Genomic DNA, 18,645 nt, shown 5'->3' on the forward strand with positions numbered 1-18,645 from the left:
GAACCGATGTGTATCAATTTTTGCATGGTTCTTAGATACCATATACTAACACCATGTACCAAATTTCAGACGGATCGGATGAAATTTGCTTCTCTTAGAGGCTCGGCAAGCCAAATAGGGGGATCGGTTTATATGGGGGCTATATATAATTATGGACCGATGTGGATCAATTTTTGCATGGTTGTTAGAGACCATATACCAACACCATGTACCAAATTTCAGACGGATCGGATGAAAATTGCTTCTCTTAGAGGCTCGGCAAGCCAAATCGTGGGATCGGTTTATATGGGGCTATATATATAATTATGGACCGATGTGGACCAATTTTTGCACGAATGTTAGAGACTATATACTAACACCATGTACCAAATTTCAGCCGGATCGGATGAAATTTGCTTCTCTTAGAGGATCGGCAAGCCAAATTTGGGGGCCCATTTATATAGGGTCTATACGTTAAAGTGGACCGATACGGCCCATTTGCAATACCATCCGACCTACATCAATAACAACTACTTGTGCCAAGTTTCAAGTCGATAGCTTGTTTCGTTCGGAAGTTAGCGTGATTTCAACAGACGGACATGCTCAGATCGACTCAGAATTTCACCACGACCCATAATATATATACTTTACGGGGTCTTAGAGCAATATTTCAATGTGTTACAAAGGGAATGACAAAGTTAATATACCCCCATCCTATGGTGAAGAGTATAAAAAATGTATTTTTTTTATTTTATTCTACGGGTCGAAAACCTATGTGGTTAGCACCTATCGTTTTTGTGTATTTTCATAATTTATTATTATTGCAAATATGTAAATAAATAAATAATTAACTTTTATTATTTTAATTTCTGTTTTGTGTATTAATTTGATCTACTTAAAAGATTTAAAAATGTCCAAATTTCTTTTCTACTTTAAATGTACTATAACTATATTATAATAATATTAAAAGATTGATATTAAGCAAAAATAAAGCGACATATGTACGGGATGGCTGAAATGTCGCTTTATTTTTGCTTTTTTACATTTTATTGTTCAAATTGAAAAATGTCGCATCAAATTTTATATTCTTTTTGGATTTGTGCGAATTGCCTGCTTTGGGAACGAATTATGTGCTTCAGTCGGTCTGAAAAGCGTTCACACGCTGCACGAAACGGGTTGTGCTGTATTCTGCTCCCTGCGAAGCGCCGTCTTGAGATGATCCACACTTTGGTATTTTTATACCCACCACCATAGAAAGATGTTGGGGTTGGGGGTATAATAAGATTGTCAGTCCGTTTGTAGCACATCGAAATATCGATTTCCGATTATTTGTCAGGATATAATTCTAAGACGATGTCCGTCTGTCTGTTGTAATCATCATTTGTCTACAGGCAGGTCAAGTTCGAAGAAGGGCTATCTCTCGGTCCAGGTTTTGATATAGCTCCCATATAAAGCGTCATCCCGATTTGGAGTCTTGAGCATCTAGACACCGAATTTTCCATCGGATTTGCATGAAACTCAATGCGCATACTTACTTTTGGTCCATAAATAGGTGTATCGAATATGATACACCTATTTACACTTACACTTCTTGGGCTTATAGAAACCGTAATTTTTACCCGATTTGCTTGAAATTAAAACGCCAGAAGTATTTTTGGCCCACAAACAGTAGTGCCGAATTTTGCGCGTACCGGTCCATGTTTGATTTCTAGGGCTTTCAGAAATCACAACTTGTATCAGAGCGTTCTTTCTTGCGCGCTTGTACACTGGAAAAATATCCTTATGGGAAGGTAAAAAAAAACCTTTGGATCCAAGTAAGTTTTTTTTACTGTAGCCAATTGACGGTGAAAATTTTTATCTGACCTTTTTGGCAATTTGTTCACAAACTTCTCCATTTGGAATGGCTTCTCATCGCAGGAAACCAAATTGGATAACTGATCACTTTCGTGCAGCTCCTTAGCTCTTTCCAGTCTAAACTGTTTTGTGCATCGGTGAGCTCTTGAAGTTTTTGGAACTTGAATGGCTTTAGTCCAAGCTAACTTTTCAAAATTGCTAACACAACAGCTTGGATTTCGATTAAATCTGGCCTTCCTATTTCATATCATTTCTTTTGTTGTTACCGACTTTTTTGCGCCCACTTTTTAGACGTGATGCAATTCTTTCAGTATCATGCTAATGAGCAATACAAATACTAGGGGGCTCTAACGATAGCCATTTGAGGTTTTCTAGCCAAATATAAAGCAATCACACTATCACGCTTGAATTTCATCACGAATAACTTTATTTCTGAATGCTTCTGATCAAAATGCTTTTGCAAGCTTGTAAGCAATAAAATAATCTGTTTCTGGAATAAATTTGTCTGCAGTCCGACGAGAGGTTTACAAATGAAGTTCAGACAGAAACCAATAATATATAATAAAAGTAGCCTAAAGAATTGTCTTCAATGCCAAAACATTGTCCTATGCCAATTTAAACCCCATCCCTAGCGAATATTGTAGTAAAACGACCAATTTTGCATTTTCAAAGATGACATGACATCTTAGCGTTGGCAATGTCACTCATCTCATATAAAGGGAAATATTTTCTTTAAGTTAAATTTACTTCTATAGACCTCCACATAAGCTACTTTCGTGACATACATAAGGCTCATATTGTTCAACACGAATATGACTAGGAAAGCAAGTCAAAAAGTTCAATCAATACACCCAGAAGAAATAGACTGTGCAAAACGAAGGGTATATAGTAAAAAGTAAAAAAAAAACAAAATTGGAAGGTCTTCCTAAGTCATTATCTTTAATATACATCCAAAAATTTTATTAATTTTAACTTCACCAGAAGTTCTGTTGAGCTGATATATGCATAAGAATTCTTATACATTAAAATTTTCTGAATTTTAAGGACACATTAAATAATGAAGATGTCTACAAAAATATTTGAATAGTCTACCGGTCCATTTCTCGGATGACGAGGAAGTTGCTTTAACATGTTCGAAACGTCTACATATAGAGGGAGAAACCCAAAAAACGTAAAAATTTTATTTTTAATATTTTCCTATTTTTAAAAATGAAATTCGAAATACTGATATAGCATCAAATCTGTAGAATTAATGGGAAATCAATGCCGAGGATTCGTAAAGATATGTCTTCTGTCTTATGACAAACCCATGTAAAATTCATTGTTTCCAATCTGATTCTATAACATAGATGGATCAAAAAATCCATGAAGTTTGTTTTTTTTTTTGCTATACCGTTTTTTTTTTGGGATATGTTGAAATTTCATTTATAGCAACTAAAACTTTAGTAATAAAATTCTCAATAATATTTTCCCCTTTATAAATATTGCAAATGTGATTTTTTTTGTTTGTTGCAAAAAACCAGGTGTTCTGGATATTGCCGATGCTTATAACAATGGATGAGCAAAATGTTCGACAATCAAATCATGATGAAAGTTTCACAAGTTTTTTCCCTCGTTTTTTACTGGAGATTTTTTTTTTTTTGGCGAAGACTACAATTCTCTCGCCAATAATTCAATTTTTTGTCCCTGAACTTTCAATAGAGTTTACCATAGCTGAAGAATATTATATTTGTTGCTTCTCTAGCATGACAGGGGAGCAAGTTTGTTGTGCCACATTCTTACATATTCCATGTTCTTGGAGTTATCGGAATTATCTCAGGTGAAGCTTGCAAATTGAGTTTATTGGCATTTATGAAGTAAAATAAATTTAAGGATATGGTGTTGGTAGAAAGTGAATATGCTGTTGGCATGATGCAGCCTTGTATTCATTCACTTTTACCATAGTTCAGAGAAGTTATTTGCATTAAAAATATTAGTTTGAGATGATGATTTCAATGAAACACATATTGCATATAAGTTATTATTTTTCGAATTGTTCAAAATTGGTTTATTGCAATAATACTTGCACTACAGAAATGAAAAATTTCTCGCCGAGTAACATTGCTGTTCTGAATATAAATAAATGATTTCTGCGCTATTGTGATATCCAAACATATGCAGACGATGTTCAGCTTTACGCCGGTTCTGAATTGGAAACGTCAGCAACTGTTTAACCCGAAAAAATTCAATAGCAGGACAGTCCATATTATGACATCAGAATTAATGCTACGGTATTGAAAATAATTGATATTGCATAATATTTCGGAACAACATCCAAGAAGGAGCTATTCTCATATAGTTATATTTATTTGACTATTGACTTCTTGGAACTTAAAGTCGCCTTCAATAGCAATGTAGGGTACATATTACTGAAAAAGGGCAGCAAACAAATATGTGAATTTTATCATAAAATGTTTATGATATCTTCGCATAAACTTATCTCTGAACCCTAGATTTCTCTTTGAGCGATTTAATTCCAATTTCAAGAAATCTTTCTGTAGTATTCTGAAATAAATTGCAAAGATCACTGTTCTTAAACTAAATTCCCGGTACTACTCTCGGGTAGAGGAGTATCCTACCGGGCGCGTCCCCAGGCATTCGACAGGGGGGAAGATGAACGCTTTATGGCATTCGCTAGGGGGATCATCTTACCGCACAGTGGGTAATTCATCAACGTTGGCGGCCAGTAATCAATCTAGGAGTTACGAAATGCCGAGATGAGGCAAGAAAGGACCTTATGCAGGTATAGGAGACTTAGAACTGGTAGTTGAAGAAAGAGTTACAAAAACAGGTGTCTTCCTCCCCAGGCTCTTCCTCTCATTGGGACCGAGATCCATCGGCAGTTTTTCCCTCTTATATCTGTTCTGGAATCTCCCAGGACCATCTTAATGGGGTCAAAACGCCACACTACAGATACCAGTTGCCCACACCTGTTTTTGTAACTCTTTCTTCAACTACCATTTCTAAGTCTCCTATACCTGCATAAGGTCTTTTCTTGCCTCATCTCGGCATTTCTTAACTCCTAGATTGATTACTGGCCGCCAACGTTGATGAATTTCCCACTGTGCGGTAAGATGATCCCCCTAGCGAAAGCGAGTTTGACTAATGAAACTGTAGATAGGAAGACGTAAATACTAGGAAGTGACATTCAATTGACGGTCTACTAATATAAAATCATGAATTGTTTTCGCTTTATCCTCCGTGGAAGTTATCGGGACCAGATGCCCCAAAAACTGACGATTATTGAAATTTGCTTAACCGATTTTGGAAGAAAAAAGAGATTTGAGATACCCTTCATCCAATAACATTTCGTTTTCATTGAGCTATTTACCTCCAGAAAATAAAAATCGAATCGACGACTCTCTTCCATACAGAGCAATATCAAAAACTCGTGTCAAAAGTCCGTTTACAAAGTATGTTCTACTCGAAAGCTAAGTGATCATGCGATAATCTTGTATCAGATGGTGAGACTAATACTTGTTTAGACCCCCTTCGTATCAAAACAGGGGCATATATCTAATCGAAATACGAACTTTAACAACCTGTAGATGAAGCAAGAATCTTTGGAGACCCATACTATTCTTAGCTACTTACTATCTTTCCTCTCTCCCAAAAAGGGGTTCCCTCCCCCCATTTCTTTGAAATAAAACAATGCATTGCGATATTTTGTTTTTGTTACTAATACTATGTTTTCGTAAAAATATTCATTCATTCTTTGGTTAATCAAAAAAGAAGAAAATGCGTAACTACCTAGTGCGATACACGCCATGCTAGTGGGATGAGGAAATCGATGATGCGTATTTACAAAATTTACACAGTCGACAAACTTGTTCGAAGTCAAAACTTGAAGGACGTCACTAAGTCACCAACTGCAGCGATGTCTTAGTGAAGATGCTGATGCAATTCTGTGCGCACAGTGCCCGTAGATGATGAAGTTGTCGATGTCGATGTGGCTGAATCCGATTGCATCGAAGATGACGTGGATGATGAAGAGTACGAAGCTGACGATGATGATGATGCCAGAGATGCAGTTTTCCTGTTCGAAGATGGATGTGATGATAACACTTTGGGTACGTCGTATCCTCTGACAGCATCATCACTTGCAGGATTGTTAACTGACGAGCATAAGCCAGAGGTTTTAGCCACTACTGAAGGATCTGTGGGGGTGGAGGCAGGAGGAGTGCAGGAGACTGTGGTGCAATTTTGTTTTGGAATTGATGTCAATATGTTGTTTGTTCCTTTGGGTATTACATTTGCCGTTGCCTTATCCTTATTGATAAGTTCAGCTTGCTGATGCTGATGATTGTGCAGGTGCTGAAGATGCAAGTGGGGCTGGTAGGGATTTTGTTGGTGTGGTTGTGGTGCTCCCCCTGCAATTGCATTAGCATTTCTATGTAATTGTGGTATGCGTGATTGTGCCATGACCAGCTGTTGGTGTTGTAGTTGTTGCTCCTGCTCCTCTTGCATTGTTGCTTTGTCCTGGTTTGGTGTAGTCGTCATCGTCGTTGTCGTTACTGTTGCCATTTCTGCTACATCAGGTGTTGGTAAAGTTTGCCTGGATGACACTTGATTGTCATCCAATTGCATTGGTGTAACATGACAGCAATTAGTAGTAGTATCTGTATGTGGGCCTGTTTTGCATGAGGTCGATGATAGTCCTTCGGAGGATATCGATGCTGGTGCGGTTGCCATTGCTGACGACGAGGGGGTTATGGCAGAAGATGGAGATGTTGCTGTTGTTGTTGTGGAATGTAAAAGGCTATTGGAGTTGGCTGCTATTATACGTGGTATGTGCGATTTCTTGGGTTGAGCATACACCGGGCTAGTGGGCGATGATAGGGGCGAAGATGTCGCCAAAGATGGGCTCATAGCTATGGGGGTATTGGGCTCCGACATGGCATAGCATGACGGATGGTGTTGGTGTTGGTGCTGTGGAGTGTCTGTCGGTGTCGTCACAGGTTGCACACTGTACACTTTCTGTGTGAGATGTGCCGTCACTTCCCGTTCAGGCGTCTCGGACATGGGCGATGACTCGAAAGATTGAAATACTGATTGTTGCGATTGTGGGAAATTAGCTGGATTAGTCTCAATTTGTGCCGGTTTGTTCTTCCTCTTCAGAGTGGAATAGTAGCCTTCGGTGGGTCGCAATGAGCCCACAATTAATGTGTTCTCTGTGATTTTGGGCTCTTCTTCCTCTTCCGTGCAATCATGGGCCAGCATGAGTGGTGAAGTGGTAAGTCCATTGCTGTTGCGTCTCCCCAACGATGGTTTTCGACCCAATGTGGCCACTGTTCGTGGTGGTGGTAGGGGAGGATGATGTCTATGCTGCTGCTGCTGATGGGCTTGTATGAAAAACGAATTGGGCGGTAGAGAGTTACGCTTGTAAGTGGTAGACAAATCCTTTGTCATGGGTGGGGATTCTGTCTCCCGTTCCCCCTGTCTCATATGTGTGGGTAGTACCTTGGGATATTTCTTGCGCTTAATGACATCCACTTGTTGTTCATGAGTTAAGGCTTCCACGGGCCATTCATCATTGTCATCTTTGCTGGTGACATTAATGTCTTGATCATTTGCTTGCATACAGGCATCGGCATGCATGAAGCTCGTTACTTTTTCCTCAGCCTCTGGATTTAGGCTGTAGTACATGTCCACCGGATCAGATCTCGAATGGAAATGCATCGGCTGTATGAGTTCACCCTCACAGACCTCCGTCACTGTTGAATGTTGACGCATGAGTGTATATCGACTATTGTCCAAGGAATCTTGAGGCGTAAGGAGTTCTTGGTCTTCCACTTCAACTTCTTGGCAAATAATGCGATTACGTCCATCACTCTTACTTTTGGTGACTTCTATTGGTTCCTGTTCCATGACACTGCTTCCCCTCGTGTCGGAGGTGGCATCGATGGCCACACTCACTTTCAGTGGATGTTTGCCAAATGATCCACTACCTCCCATGGAGGAGAAAGATGAAGACTTCTTCGAGTCTTTGGTGCTGCCAGTCCTTCTCGGCAAGTCCACTTTATTTTGGCCTGTGGTACACATCCACTCACTTACTTTGGTATGGGTATCCACTGTGGAGCAACTTAATTGTCGCGTCATCTTAAAGCCATTCATGGATGTTCGCTCAGTCTTAACTGCCTCATACGCATTGGAGGTCTTCCTCAAGGCATCCATGATGTAGCTGTCACCATCGTCCTGATGTGTACTGGGCTTAGAGCGCTTAAGCTCGTCATCGTTGGTGCCATCGTAGGCCCTCAGTATGCCAGTGCCCAGTTTGCGTTGTATGCTTTGGGTTTTCTTTTTCTTTTGCATTAGAATCGTTGAGTAGATGATGACATTCAATATTATGAAAATGATGATGAGACCTATCAGCAGCTGCAACGTGGTTTCCGACTTGGCTACATGCTCCTGTTGGCTGTCGGCATCGGTCAGGCCATCCACAGCCTTATTATCTTCACTAGCGTAATTGCCCGTGTTGCCGTTACCGTTAGCGTATGGGTGACTAAATTGTGTTTGCTCAAAACTATTGCCAGCTGCCAAGCCCGTTGTTGGTCCCGCATCATAGTGGCGTATGCCATAAATTGAGGCGGAAGTAGTTGGTGGTGGTGCTGCTCTTGCTGGATAGCCAAAGTTATTGTAATTTCCATCAAAGCTACGTGCTACGTCTTCGCCAAAGCCTTCCTCTGCCGAGGAGATGGGTCGGTGACGCACCTTACCCACATAGGTGGTGGAGGGTGGGGCATTGTACATATTCTCTGCTGTCTCACCGAGTTTCTGGCGGTTAGGTTCTTGCATCAGCACTTTCAAAGTTCTCACCGGATCCTCAGCTCCATTATCACGTGCTCCAAATTTATTCATATGACCGGTTATTACCTCACTACCACCAACACCACCACCACTACCAATGTAAGGTTTGGAATAAATGCTCGTGGTTCCTGATGCTGGCGAGGGCATAGTGTTTGCATAGTTTGCCTCTAGGAAGGGTTGCTGCTGCTCTATATGGGCAATTTGATTGAGTTCATCGGGTAATTCTTTATTCCAAAAATGCATGTAGACATGTCGATATTTATAACCAATGGATGGTGGTATGCCTGTTGATGTAAGCGCAAAGATGATGATGACGATGATGCGATGCCATCGTTGTTGGTTATTTCAGTCGAATACCGGAAACGAAAAAGAAAAGAGAAAAGAACACACACACATACGCATACATTATTATAAAGTATTTATGGAATTGAATAAAAATTTATTTTCTATAAAATAAAATCCTGCCTGCCTGTCTGCAATGGTTATGGGCCGTGGATGATGTGAGCCAAGTAATTCCCAAATGTATGCATTGCATTATTCATAATGGATTTTGAGGTTGGATTTGGTGGTGGTTAATGGAAGAAAATTGAATAGGAATTTTATGCAGTCACACAGATTCCAAAGAGGTGAATATTTAATTTCGAAAGTGCAGTAGAAACTCGAGGATTATCGGCAAAATTGAATTTATGAGTGGTAAAGTGTTTCATGATTTTATATACAGATTTTTCATTGAAAGGGGTTCATGGTAAAAAAATATTCGCTACCAATCACTTGGATATGTTTAGGAAAATATGCTCATATTTTTTTTAAATATTTGGTATCATAGTTAATACACAGAGAAATAAATAAGTTTCAAAGTTAATCACGATTGGTTATTTTTTCTGTGTAGATTTTCTTAAAAAATTTAAACTTGAAAATTTTTTGTCAGCATTTATTTCATAAAATGTGATGTGATAAAAGACCGATACCCACACTGAAAAAAGGCATGGCCGGTTCCAAAGATTTTGTCTTTACACTAATGATTTGGATTTTTACTTCAATTATCCGAGAAGCGAATGAGTAATGAGACTTACATTGCCTCAAGAATTGATTTCGGTAGTTGGTCTATATTAGAGCTATACCAAAACATGGACCGATGCACACCATATTCGGCGAGGTTATGTGTGATCCTAAAATACTTTGGGTGGTCGGCTAATATGGGGGCTATATCAAAACCCAGACCGATATAGCTCATCTTCCAACTTGACTTGCTTGTAGACAAAAAAAAACTGATCTGTGCCAAATTTCAGGACAGTAGCCCTATTATTGAAGGCTGTAGCTTGATTACAACAGACATCCAGCCAGGCGGTCAATTAAATTACACCTAGAGAATCTCCAAAAATATCACTTTTCCGGCGATGGTGTAGCATATTTTTTTTGTAGGAACTCATTGAGATGGCGCATAAAGTTAGTTGAATTCTGCTTAAAAAGAATAAAAATTGTTCTTAAATAGCGCAAGTTTGTACTTGCTGTCTGGAATGAAGAAATGCGGTACCCATCATAGCGAAAGAGTTTTTATGGCCAAAGTGTCGTACAGGATACGACCCACGCGATGGTAGTGGATTGTCGTCAATTAATCTTCTGTGGTAGCCGATTCCGGGCTCCTGGTAAAGTTTAATCCAACACCAGTTGACATTAAACCATATCGAAACCCTTTGACGGTACCCAAAGTCTTCGAGAATAGTATCAAAAATTGTTGTTGGTTTTTATGAAATTCATTAATTGAAATAAAAAATAATCATTAACGTAATTAAAAACAAGTATATACGGCCGTAAGTTCGGCCAGACCGAAGCTTATGTACCCTCCACCATGGATTGCGTAGAAACTTCTACTGAAGACTGTCATCCACAATCGAATTACTTGGGTTGCGGTAACACTTGCCGATGGCAAGGTATCTTAAAACTTCCTAACACCGTAATATATACCACATAGTCCATACGTGGTATATATTAAACTAAAAAAGGCCGATTAAATACGTATATAATTAAGTTTAAAGTTTCTATAGAAATAAAATTTTGGCAAAATAAAATGTTGACAACATTTTCTATAGAAATAAAATTTGGAAAAAAGTTTCTATAGAAAGAAAATTTTGAAAAAATTTTCTATAGAAAGAAAATTTTGGTAGATTATTTTTGGCTCGAGTGGCAACCATGATTATGAACCGATATGGACCAATTTTTGTGTGATTGGGGATCGGCTATATATAACTATAGACCGATATGGACCAATTTTGGCATGGTTATTAGCGGCCTTATACTAAGATTTCAACCGGATCGGATGAATTTTGCTCCTCCAAGAGGCTCCGGAGATCAAATCTGGGGAACGGTTTATATGGGGGCTATATATAATTATGGACCGATATGGAGCCATCCTTGCGTGCTTGTTAGAGACCACATTCTAACACCATGTTCCAAATTTCAACCGGATCAGATGAATTTTGCTCCTCTAAGAGGCTCCGGAGGTCAAATCTGGGGATCGGCTTATATGGGGGCTATATATAATTATGGGCCGAAGTGGACCAATTTTTGCATGATCATTAGAGAACATGTACCAACACCATGTAGCAAATTTCAGCCGGATCGGATGAAATTTGCTTCTCTTAGAGGCTCCGCAAGCCAAATCGGGGGATCGGTTTATATGGGGGCTATATATAATTATGGACCGATGTGGACCAATTTTTGCATGGTTGTTAGAGACCATATACTAACACCATGTACCAAATTTCAGCCGGATCGGATGAAATTTGCTTCTCTTAGAGCAATCGCAAGCCAAATATGGGGGTTCGTTTATATGGGGCTATACGTAAAAGTGGACCGATATTTGCAATACCATCCGACCGACATCAAAAACAACTACTTGTGCCAAGTTTCATTTGATAGCTTGTTTCGTTCGGAAGTTAGCGTGATTTCAGCAGACGGAAGGACGGACATGCACAGATCGACTCAGAATTTCACCACGACCCAGAATATATATACTTTATGGGGTCTTAGAGCAATATTTCGATGTGTTACAAACGGAACGACAAAGTGAATATAGCCCCATCCTATGGTGGAGGGTATAAAAATTGCCTTCGATTAGATTTAGACTTGACATTTGAGAATACAAAATTAGATTGTTCGACATTTCGAACTTTTTAAAATTGAGAGAAGCAAATTTCGATTTTTCTTTATAGTCGAGTTTTCCAATATTTGCCTTTTTCCAAATTTGGAAAGGAAGATTTTTGGCTTTTGGTTTTTACATTTAGATAAATTGTCTACATTAAAATATCACACAACCACATTCCCTTTTGCAACTCAACGTCGATTCTTGATTTTGTTGTTAGATAATTTCGGTCATTATCTAAAGATTTTTTTTTGTGGAAATTGTTTTGAAAATATTATGCCAATTAGCTGATTTGACCCGATTTGCAAAAAAAAAATGAAAACTCATTTGTAATATTTTCAAACAAAAAACTATATATTTTTGACCTTTGTACCCATTGATATTTTTTTTCATTAAAAACATCAAACCAACATTAAATTCACGACCATATTATCTTCTTATTCGCTATTTTAAATAATTTGCAGAATATTTTCATATTAAAATTCTTCATAAATATGTAATTGATCCCTTTTATAAATATATATTAAATGCGTACGATTCAATATCATCATTAGATATAAAAACAAAATCTCTGTAAGCCAACCATTGTATCCAATTTTTATAAACTATGAGCTAATCCAACCAGTGCCAAATGATAGAAGGGTTACCAATTGGATGATTTATAGGCAAATATGCAAATAATTTTCATAGATATTATTAATAAAAAAAATGCGATTATTACCAATATTCATGTATGCCTGTGAACGTTTATTGAATTCTGGCCATTCCAAATCATAGCGATCCCATTCCATTGCATGTAGATTTATGAAGCTTTCCTTCCATGGTGCCTTGGGGTTGCTGTAAAAATAATAAAAGAGCAAAATTCACAGAAATGAAAATGATAATAAATTTGTTTGTTGACGATGAAACCAATGTTTTATGCAAAAAAAAAACAAAATCCTTTTATTGGATTTTTTTCTGGAAAATTCCATTGAAACTAACTATCCTAGGGTTATTATAAACTCTATTAAAAAAAAACTAAGGGAAGGAAAAATTGAGCGAAGCCGACCATGTTGTAGGTTAGGTTAAGTTAGGTATAGTGGCTGTCCGTAATTTTAGGCACATTTAGTCTATTTTTTTATGAAAAATTACATTGGAACTAAATATCCTAGGATTATTATAATCTCTGTTCAATTTTAATATAAATAGTATAAAAATAAGGAAATGTTAAAATTCAGCGAAGCCGAATATATTACAAGTTAGTTATAGTGGCAGCCCGTTATTTTGGGCTCACTTAGTCCATTCCGGCCAAAGGAGAGTGACAAAATGACTAAGAAGCGTCGTAATGCAGGTCGCTGCAAACACAATAGAGGACACGTAAAGACTGTCCGTTGCACAAACTGTGCCCGTTGTGTGCCTAAAGATAAGGCCATTAAGAAGTTCGTTATCCGTAATATCGTCGAAGCTGCCGCTGTTCGTGATATTTCCGAGGCTTCCATTTGGGAATCGTACACTTTGCCCAAATTATATGGCAAATTGCACTACTGTGCATCCTGCGCTATTTACTCACAGGTCGTAAGAAACAGATCAAAGGAAGCCCGTCCTATTCGTACTTCTCCAGCAGCGTTGCCAGAATTGTTTCACCAAAAACCGCTAGATTTGTCCAAAAAACTAGCCAAAAAAAGCTAAAAAATTTAAAAAAATAGCTAGAAAAAAGGCTAAATTTTTTTGTCAAAAGTCACATTTTTGATTGAAATTTAACAAAATTAAAGGCTTTATTTCACTTAAAAAGCATAATATTTTAATTGTATTCAATTTAATTCCATTTCTGTGAGACTGTAAGAAAATCTAAGTCATATTAGCTCTGTTGGCGTACTCGATACATTTTGATTACTATCACAAATTTTTACTGGAAGTCCTTCGTTTATATTTCCTTGTAAAAACATTTTTCTCATTGAACTTGCAATTGTCAGTTGGTTAATCATGTCACATAGAACTGCATTAGAAAATGTCACATAGAACTGCATTAGAAAATATCTATATATTTCGTTTTAACTGAATTAATGATAAATTCGTGAACGTGTACACTTCTCCTAATTTTACCCAAGAGAATAAAACCCATTATAACTGTCTTGCAAGTTTATAATGAATAACTTTTATTCGAAAATTTCCCAAACCTACTGTTGTCCAATTTTCGTAGATGTAAATCCATCCCATTAATAAATAGCAGATTTGTTTTGATCCTATCACTACGAATTTTTTATTGCATTTTTTGGTGTTAAAAAATAATACCACATTCAAAACTTTATTTCCTTAATTATTTCTATGTTCGGTTCCAAAGATTTTGTACACTAATGATTTTTGTATTGATTCCGAGTCAAATTTGAATTTATTCGTTTTCTCAGCTTTTTCTTCATGAGCTATCACAGTGCTTTAAAAACGTGCTAACGAAAACTTAAATTTTCAAATTCAGACTCGACTTTAAGTAGAAATTAGGTAAAAACGAAGTTTTATCCATATTTCAATAGGAACATGCCGAAAATAAAAAAAGCCAAAAATAGCTAAAAGGGTCATGAAAAAAAGCCAGAAAAAAAGCTGAAAGCTAAATGCATTTTTTCCCCGCTAAACGTCTTCAAAAAAAGCCAAATCTAGCGGGAAAAAAGCTAAATTGGCAACGCTGTTCTCCAGTCAGAACCTTCCCCAAGGATATGGCTCGCAATCAACCAAGAAAGTAAATGCTATAGAAGAGCATTAATACAATTTACTTCTTCTTTACAATTGGGGAACTTCTCTCCTATTATTCTGTGCTGACCGCTTCTATGTTTAGTTCAATGACATAGGAGCTCTTTTTATAGCCGAGTCCCAATGACGTTTCACACTACGCACCCAGAAAAGAAATATGATCACTTCCTGCAGGGAAATGTTATTTTTGGACGGTGAACATGTAACATGTTTCTCGGACATTATGTGTTTGATTTGACAAACATTTTGTGTTTATCGAAAAACAAACAGTTTTACGGCAAAACTGTTCCATGTTTCTCAGCCAAAAATAACATTTTGTTCTAGGAGGTGATTATATTCCTTCTATGAACGCCGTGAACTATATTAAATTTCCAACCAGACTCCATTAGCAACAATTTCTTTTTCTATGCTAAAGGCTAAATTTTTACCAAAACATCGGGCAAGATATGTATACAACCTGTAGCAAAATCTGAACCGATCCAGACAGATTGACGAGCGTTTTTAAAATTTACTCAAAATTTTTCCTAATTCTATTTATATATCAAATGAAAGGTCTCAGACTTAGATTAGGTTAGGTTAGGTGGCAGCCCGATGTATCAAGCTCACTTAGACTATTCAGTCTATTGTGATACCATATTGATGAACTTCTCCCTTATCACTGAGTGCTGCCCGATTCCATGTTAAGCTCAATGACAAGGGACCTCGTTTTTATAGCCGAGTCCGAATGGCGTTCCACATTGCAGTGAAACCACTTAGAGAAGCTTTGAAACCCTCAGACATGTCACCAGCATTACTGAGGTGGGATAATCCACCGCTGAAAAACTTTTTGGTATTCGGTCGAAGCAGGAATCGAACCCATGACCTTGTGTATGCAAGGCGGGTATGCTAACCATTGCACCACGGTGGCTCTCTTCTGTCTGTTACATACCATTGCATAAATATTTAATACCATCTATCACAGTAGTGGTAAAGGATATAAAATCTGACCCATAGAATATTTATTTTATTTAATTTTTCTCCCTAAAAAAACAAACATACATATCCTGGGAAAATAGTTAAAGCACTTAGTTAGTTTTAACAACAATCTCATTTTCTTTGGCCATTATAGCTTTAAGGCAAATAACATGAAAAGTAAAATGAATGACAAAAATAAAATTTCAATTCCAATTTTGAACTACTTTGCACCCGCCACTTCCCCCTCCCAGAAAAAAAACAAGATTGTTTAAATTGCCAAAAATACCAGTGTCACTGCCATTGCCGCCATCACCTCTGGGCCAGGATAAAGTAAAGGATTTTTCTTTATCGACAAAGACACCAACTAGGAAAGCAGAGGATATTATCCATATAATTTTTGCCCTAAAAAGTTGCTTGGTCTCTCCCATGAATTTCCTTTAATGCGATCTGGAGCAGAGCTACTTTGGTCGTTGGCCATTTTTGAAAATGTTCTTTAAAGATTTCCTTGTATTTCCATTTCGTGGAAAATCACTACTGTTTGTCCATAACCATTATGGCAATAATAATAATAACAATAACGAGTAGGAGAGAATAATGCGTGCCAGTGCTTATAGCAATCAACTGGCTCCCAACTTCTATCTGACTCACTGTCATGGCCACTGCAACACTTCGTTTAACTAGGAAGTGCCAAATGTAGTGCCATTGATTGCACTGTGGTCAGTTTTACCGTTAAGAATTTCAAAAAAGTGGCACAAAAATGGCATTCGCAGTGAAAGGTGGCATAGTAATTAAAAAAGGGGTACAATTTTTTATAAGGAAAAACAAAATCGAAGTGGATTTTATGCGGGTTTTTAAGAACGATTTTACTAATTAAATTAACATAAAAATCTTCGCCGAAATCCGTTGGTAAGGTAAAGTTTAACTGTTAACATTGCCTTCTTAAGATAGTAACTATGAGGGATTTATATAGAGGAGATTGTAAATAATTATGAATAAATATGATTGTACGATAAATAGATGGCCAAACATCACGTACCAAATTTCATTCGGATCAGATGAAATTAACTTCTCAAAGAGACTGCGGAGGACAAATCTGGGGATCGTTTTATATGGGGGCTATAAATAATTACGGACCGATAAGGACCAATGTTCGCATAGATGTAAGAGGATATATGGCGAAATTTCAACCGGATCGGATTAAATTTCCCAAGATGCTCCGGAAATCAAATCTGAGGGTCGATTTATATAATAATAAGCAAATGTTAGGCCGATATCCCGTATAAATAAGTTTTTTATAATTTGTAATTATAATAAATTAAGTAATAAACAAGTATATACAGCAGAAAGTTCGGCCGGGCCGTGTCTTAAATACCCACCACCATGAATCAAATATTAGGGTTTCCTTTGAAATTTCAGAGGGGTTTGAGGACAGATCAAGCAGAGCAGTTCAACCAGTACACTTCCTGAATATAAATTTAAAGATTTTACCTATGAAGACTATATCAGATTCTCGATTTATAAGAACCATTTTTGTTTGAGTTTTAGAGGAATCATTAACATCTCCTGCAAGTGTGCAAGAAAATTATAAAATAACGTTTTGATTTGAAATCTTAAATCTGTAGATTTTCACCCGAAAAGTAAAATGTGGAAATTTTACATTGAGTTTCAAGCAATTTTCATGATCAGAGCGCCTTCTATACCCTCAAATGGACCGATAAAAACTTAATCCGATACACGTTTTTGTGAGCCTAAAATACCAGAATATTTACAATTTCAGGCAAATCGGATAAAAACTACGGCTTTTAGAAACCCAAGGAGTTAAATCGGGAGATCGTTATTATGGGGGCTACACTAAAATATGGACCGATACCCACTGTTTTCAGCACACCTCTTTATGGCCCAAAAATATCTCTAGATTTCCAATTTCAGGCAAGTTGGATAAAAACTACGGTTTCTATAAGACCAAGACCCCAAATCGGGAGGTCGGTTTACATGGGGACCATACCAAAACATGGACCGATGCTCAGCATTTTTGGCACATCTCTTTATGGTTCTAAAATACCTCTAGATTTCGAATTTCAGGTAAATTTAATAAAAACTGCGGATTGTAGAAGCCCAAGAAGTAAAATCGGGAGATCGGTCTATATGGGGGATATACCAAAACATGGACCGATACTCACCATTTTTGGCACATCTATTTATGGTTAGAAAATAATTCCAAATTTCGAATTTCAGGTAAATTGAATAAAAACTGCGGATTCTAGAAGCCCAAGAAGTAAAATCGGGTGATCGGTCTATATGGGGGATATACCAAAACATGGACCGATACTCACCATTTTTGACACACCTATTTATGGTTCGAAAATACCTCCATATTTCCAATTTCAGGCAAATTGGATAAAAACTACGGTTTCTATAAGCCCAAGACCCCATATCGGTTTATATGGGAACAATACCATATAAATTGAGATTCACGAGATCAAGCAGAGGCCTGCCATCCACAATCGAATTACTTAAGTTGCGGTAACGCTTGCTGATGGCAAGGTATCTTAAAACCTCCTAACACCATCTTCTAAATTGTATGTCCATACGTGGTATATATTAAATCAAAAAAGATCGATCCAATACGTATATAATTCAGTTTGACAAAGTAGACATAAAATTTTGACAAAATTTTCTACAGAAAAAAAAAATTTAACAAAATTTTCTATAGAAATAAAATTTTCACTAAATTTTCTATAGAAATACAAATTTTCGCTAAATTTTCTAAAGAAATACAAATTTTGACAAAATATTCTATAGAAAGAAAATTTTGACAAAAATTTCTACAGAAATAAAATTTTAACAAAATTTTCTATAGAAATAAACTTTTGACAAAATTTTCTATAGAAATAAGATCTTGGTAACCATGATTATGAACCGAATAAAATTTGAACAATATTTTCTATAGAAATAAAATTTTGACAAAATTTTCTATAGAAATAAAATTTTGTTATTTTTTTATTTCAGCTTAAAACCATACATTGACTAAACTACAAGAGTAGCTTAACCAACAGAGGAAAAGAATGTTTGTCAAATTTATTTGGGCAAAGCCCTATAGACTGCAAGATGGTTGGATGGACGCACGTTTCGGAATTACCACATTCCTC

At 37.0% G+C, this 18,645-nt stretch overlaps 1 protein-coding gene across 3 annotated transcripts in view; it reads right to left on the bottom strand.

The window, feature by feature from the left end:
- Nucleotides 1–5,536: 5,536 nt before the first annotated feature.
- Nlg1 (Neuroligin 1) overlaps nucleotides 5,537–18,645 on the bottom strand; it is a 280,296-nt gene continuing 267,187 nt past the window's right edge. For all 3 annotated transcript variants that reach the window (XM_075289018.1, XM_075289017.1, XM_075289019.1), the window contains exons 10-11: nucleotides 12,543–12,658; nucleotides 5,537–8,963 (exon numbers count right to left, since the gene is read on the bottom strand). In XM_075289018.1, coding sequence (XP_075145133.1) covers nucleotides 5,755–8,963; nucleotides 12,543–12,658 — 3,325 coding nt within the window. In that variant the 3' untranslated portion in view covers nucleotides 5,537–5,754. The remainder of the gene's footprint in view (nucleotides 8,964–12,542; nucleotides 12,659–18,645) is intronic.

Source organism: Haematobia irritans, chromosome 1 (genome assembly GCF_050003625.1).
Source record: "Haematobia irritans isolate KBUSLIRL chromosome 1, ASM5000362v1, whole genome shotgun sequence".
NCBI classification, from domain to species: domain Eukaryota; kingdom Metazoa; phylum Arthropoda; class Insecta; order Diptera; family Muscidae; genus Haematobia; species Haematobia irritans.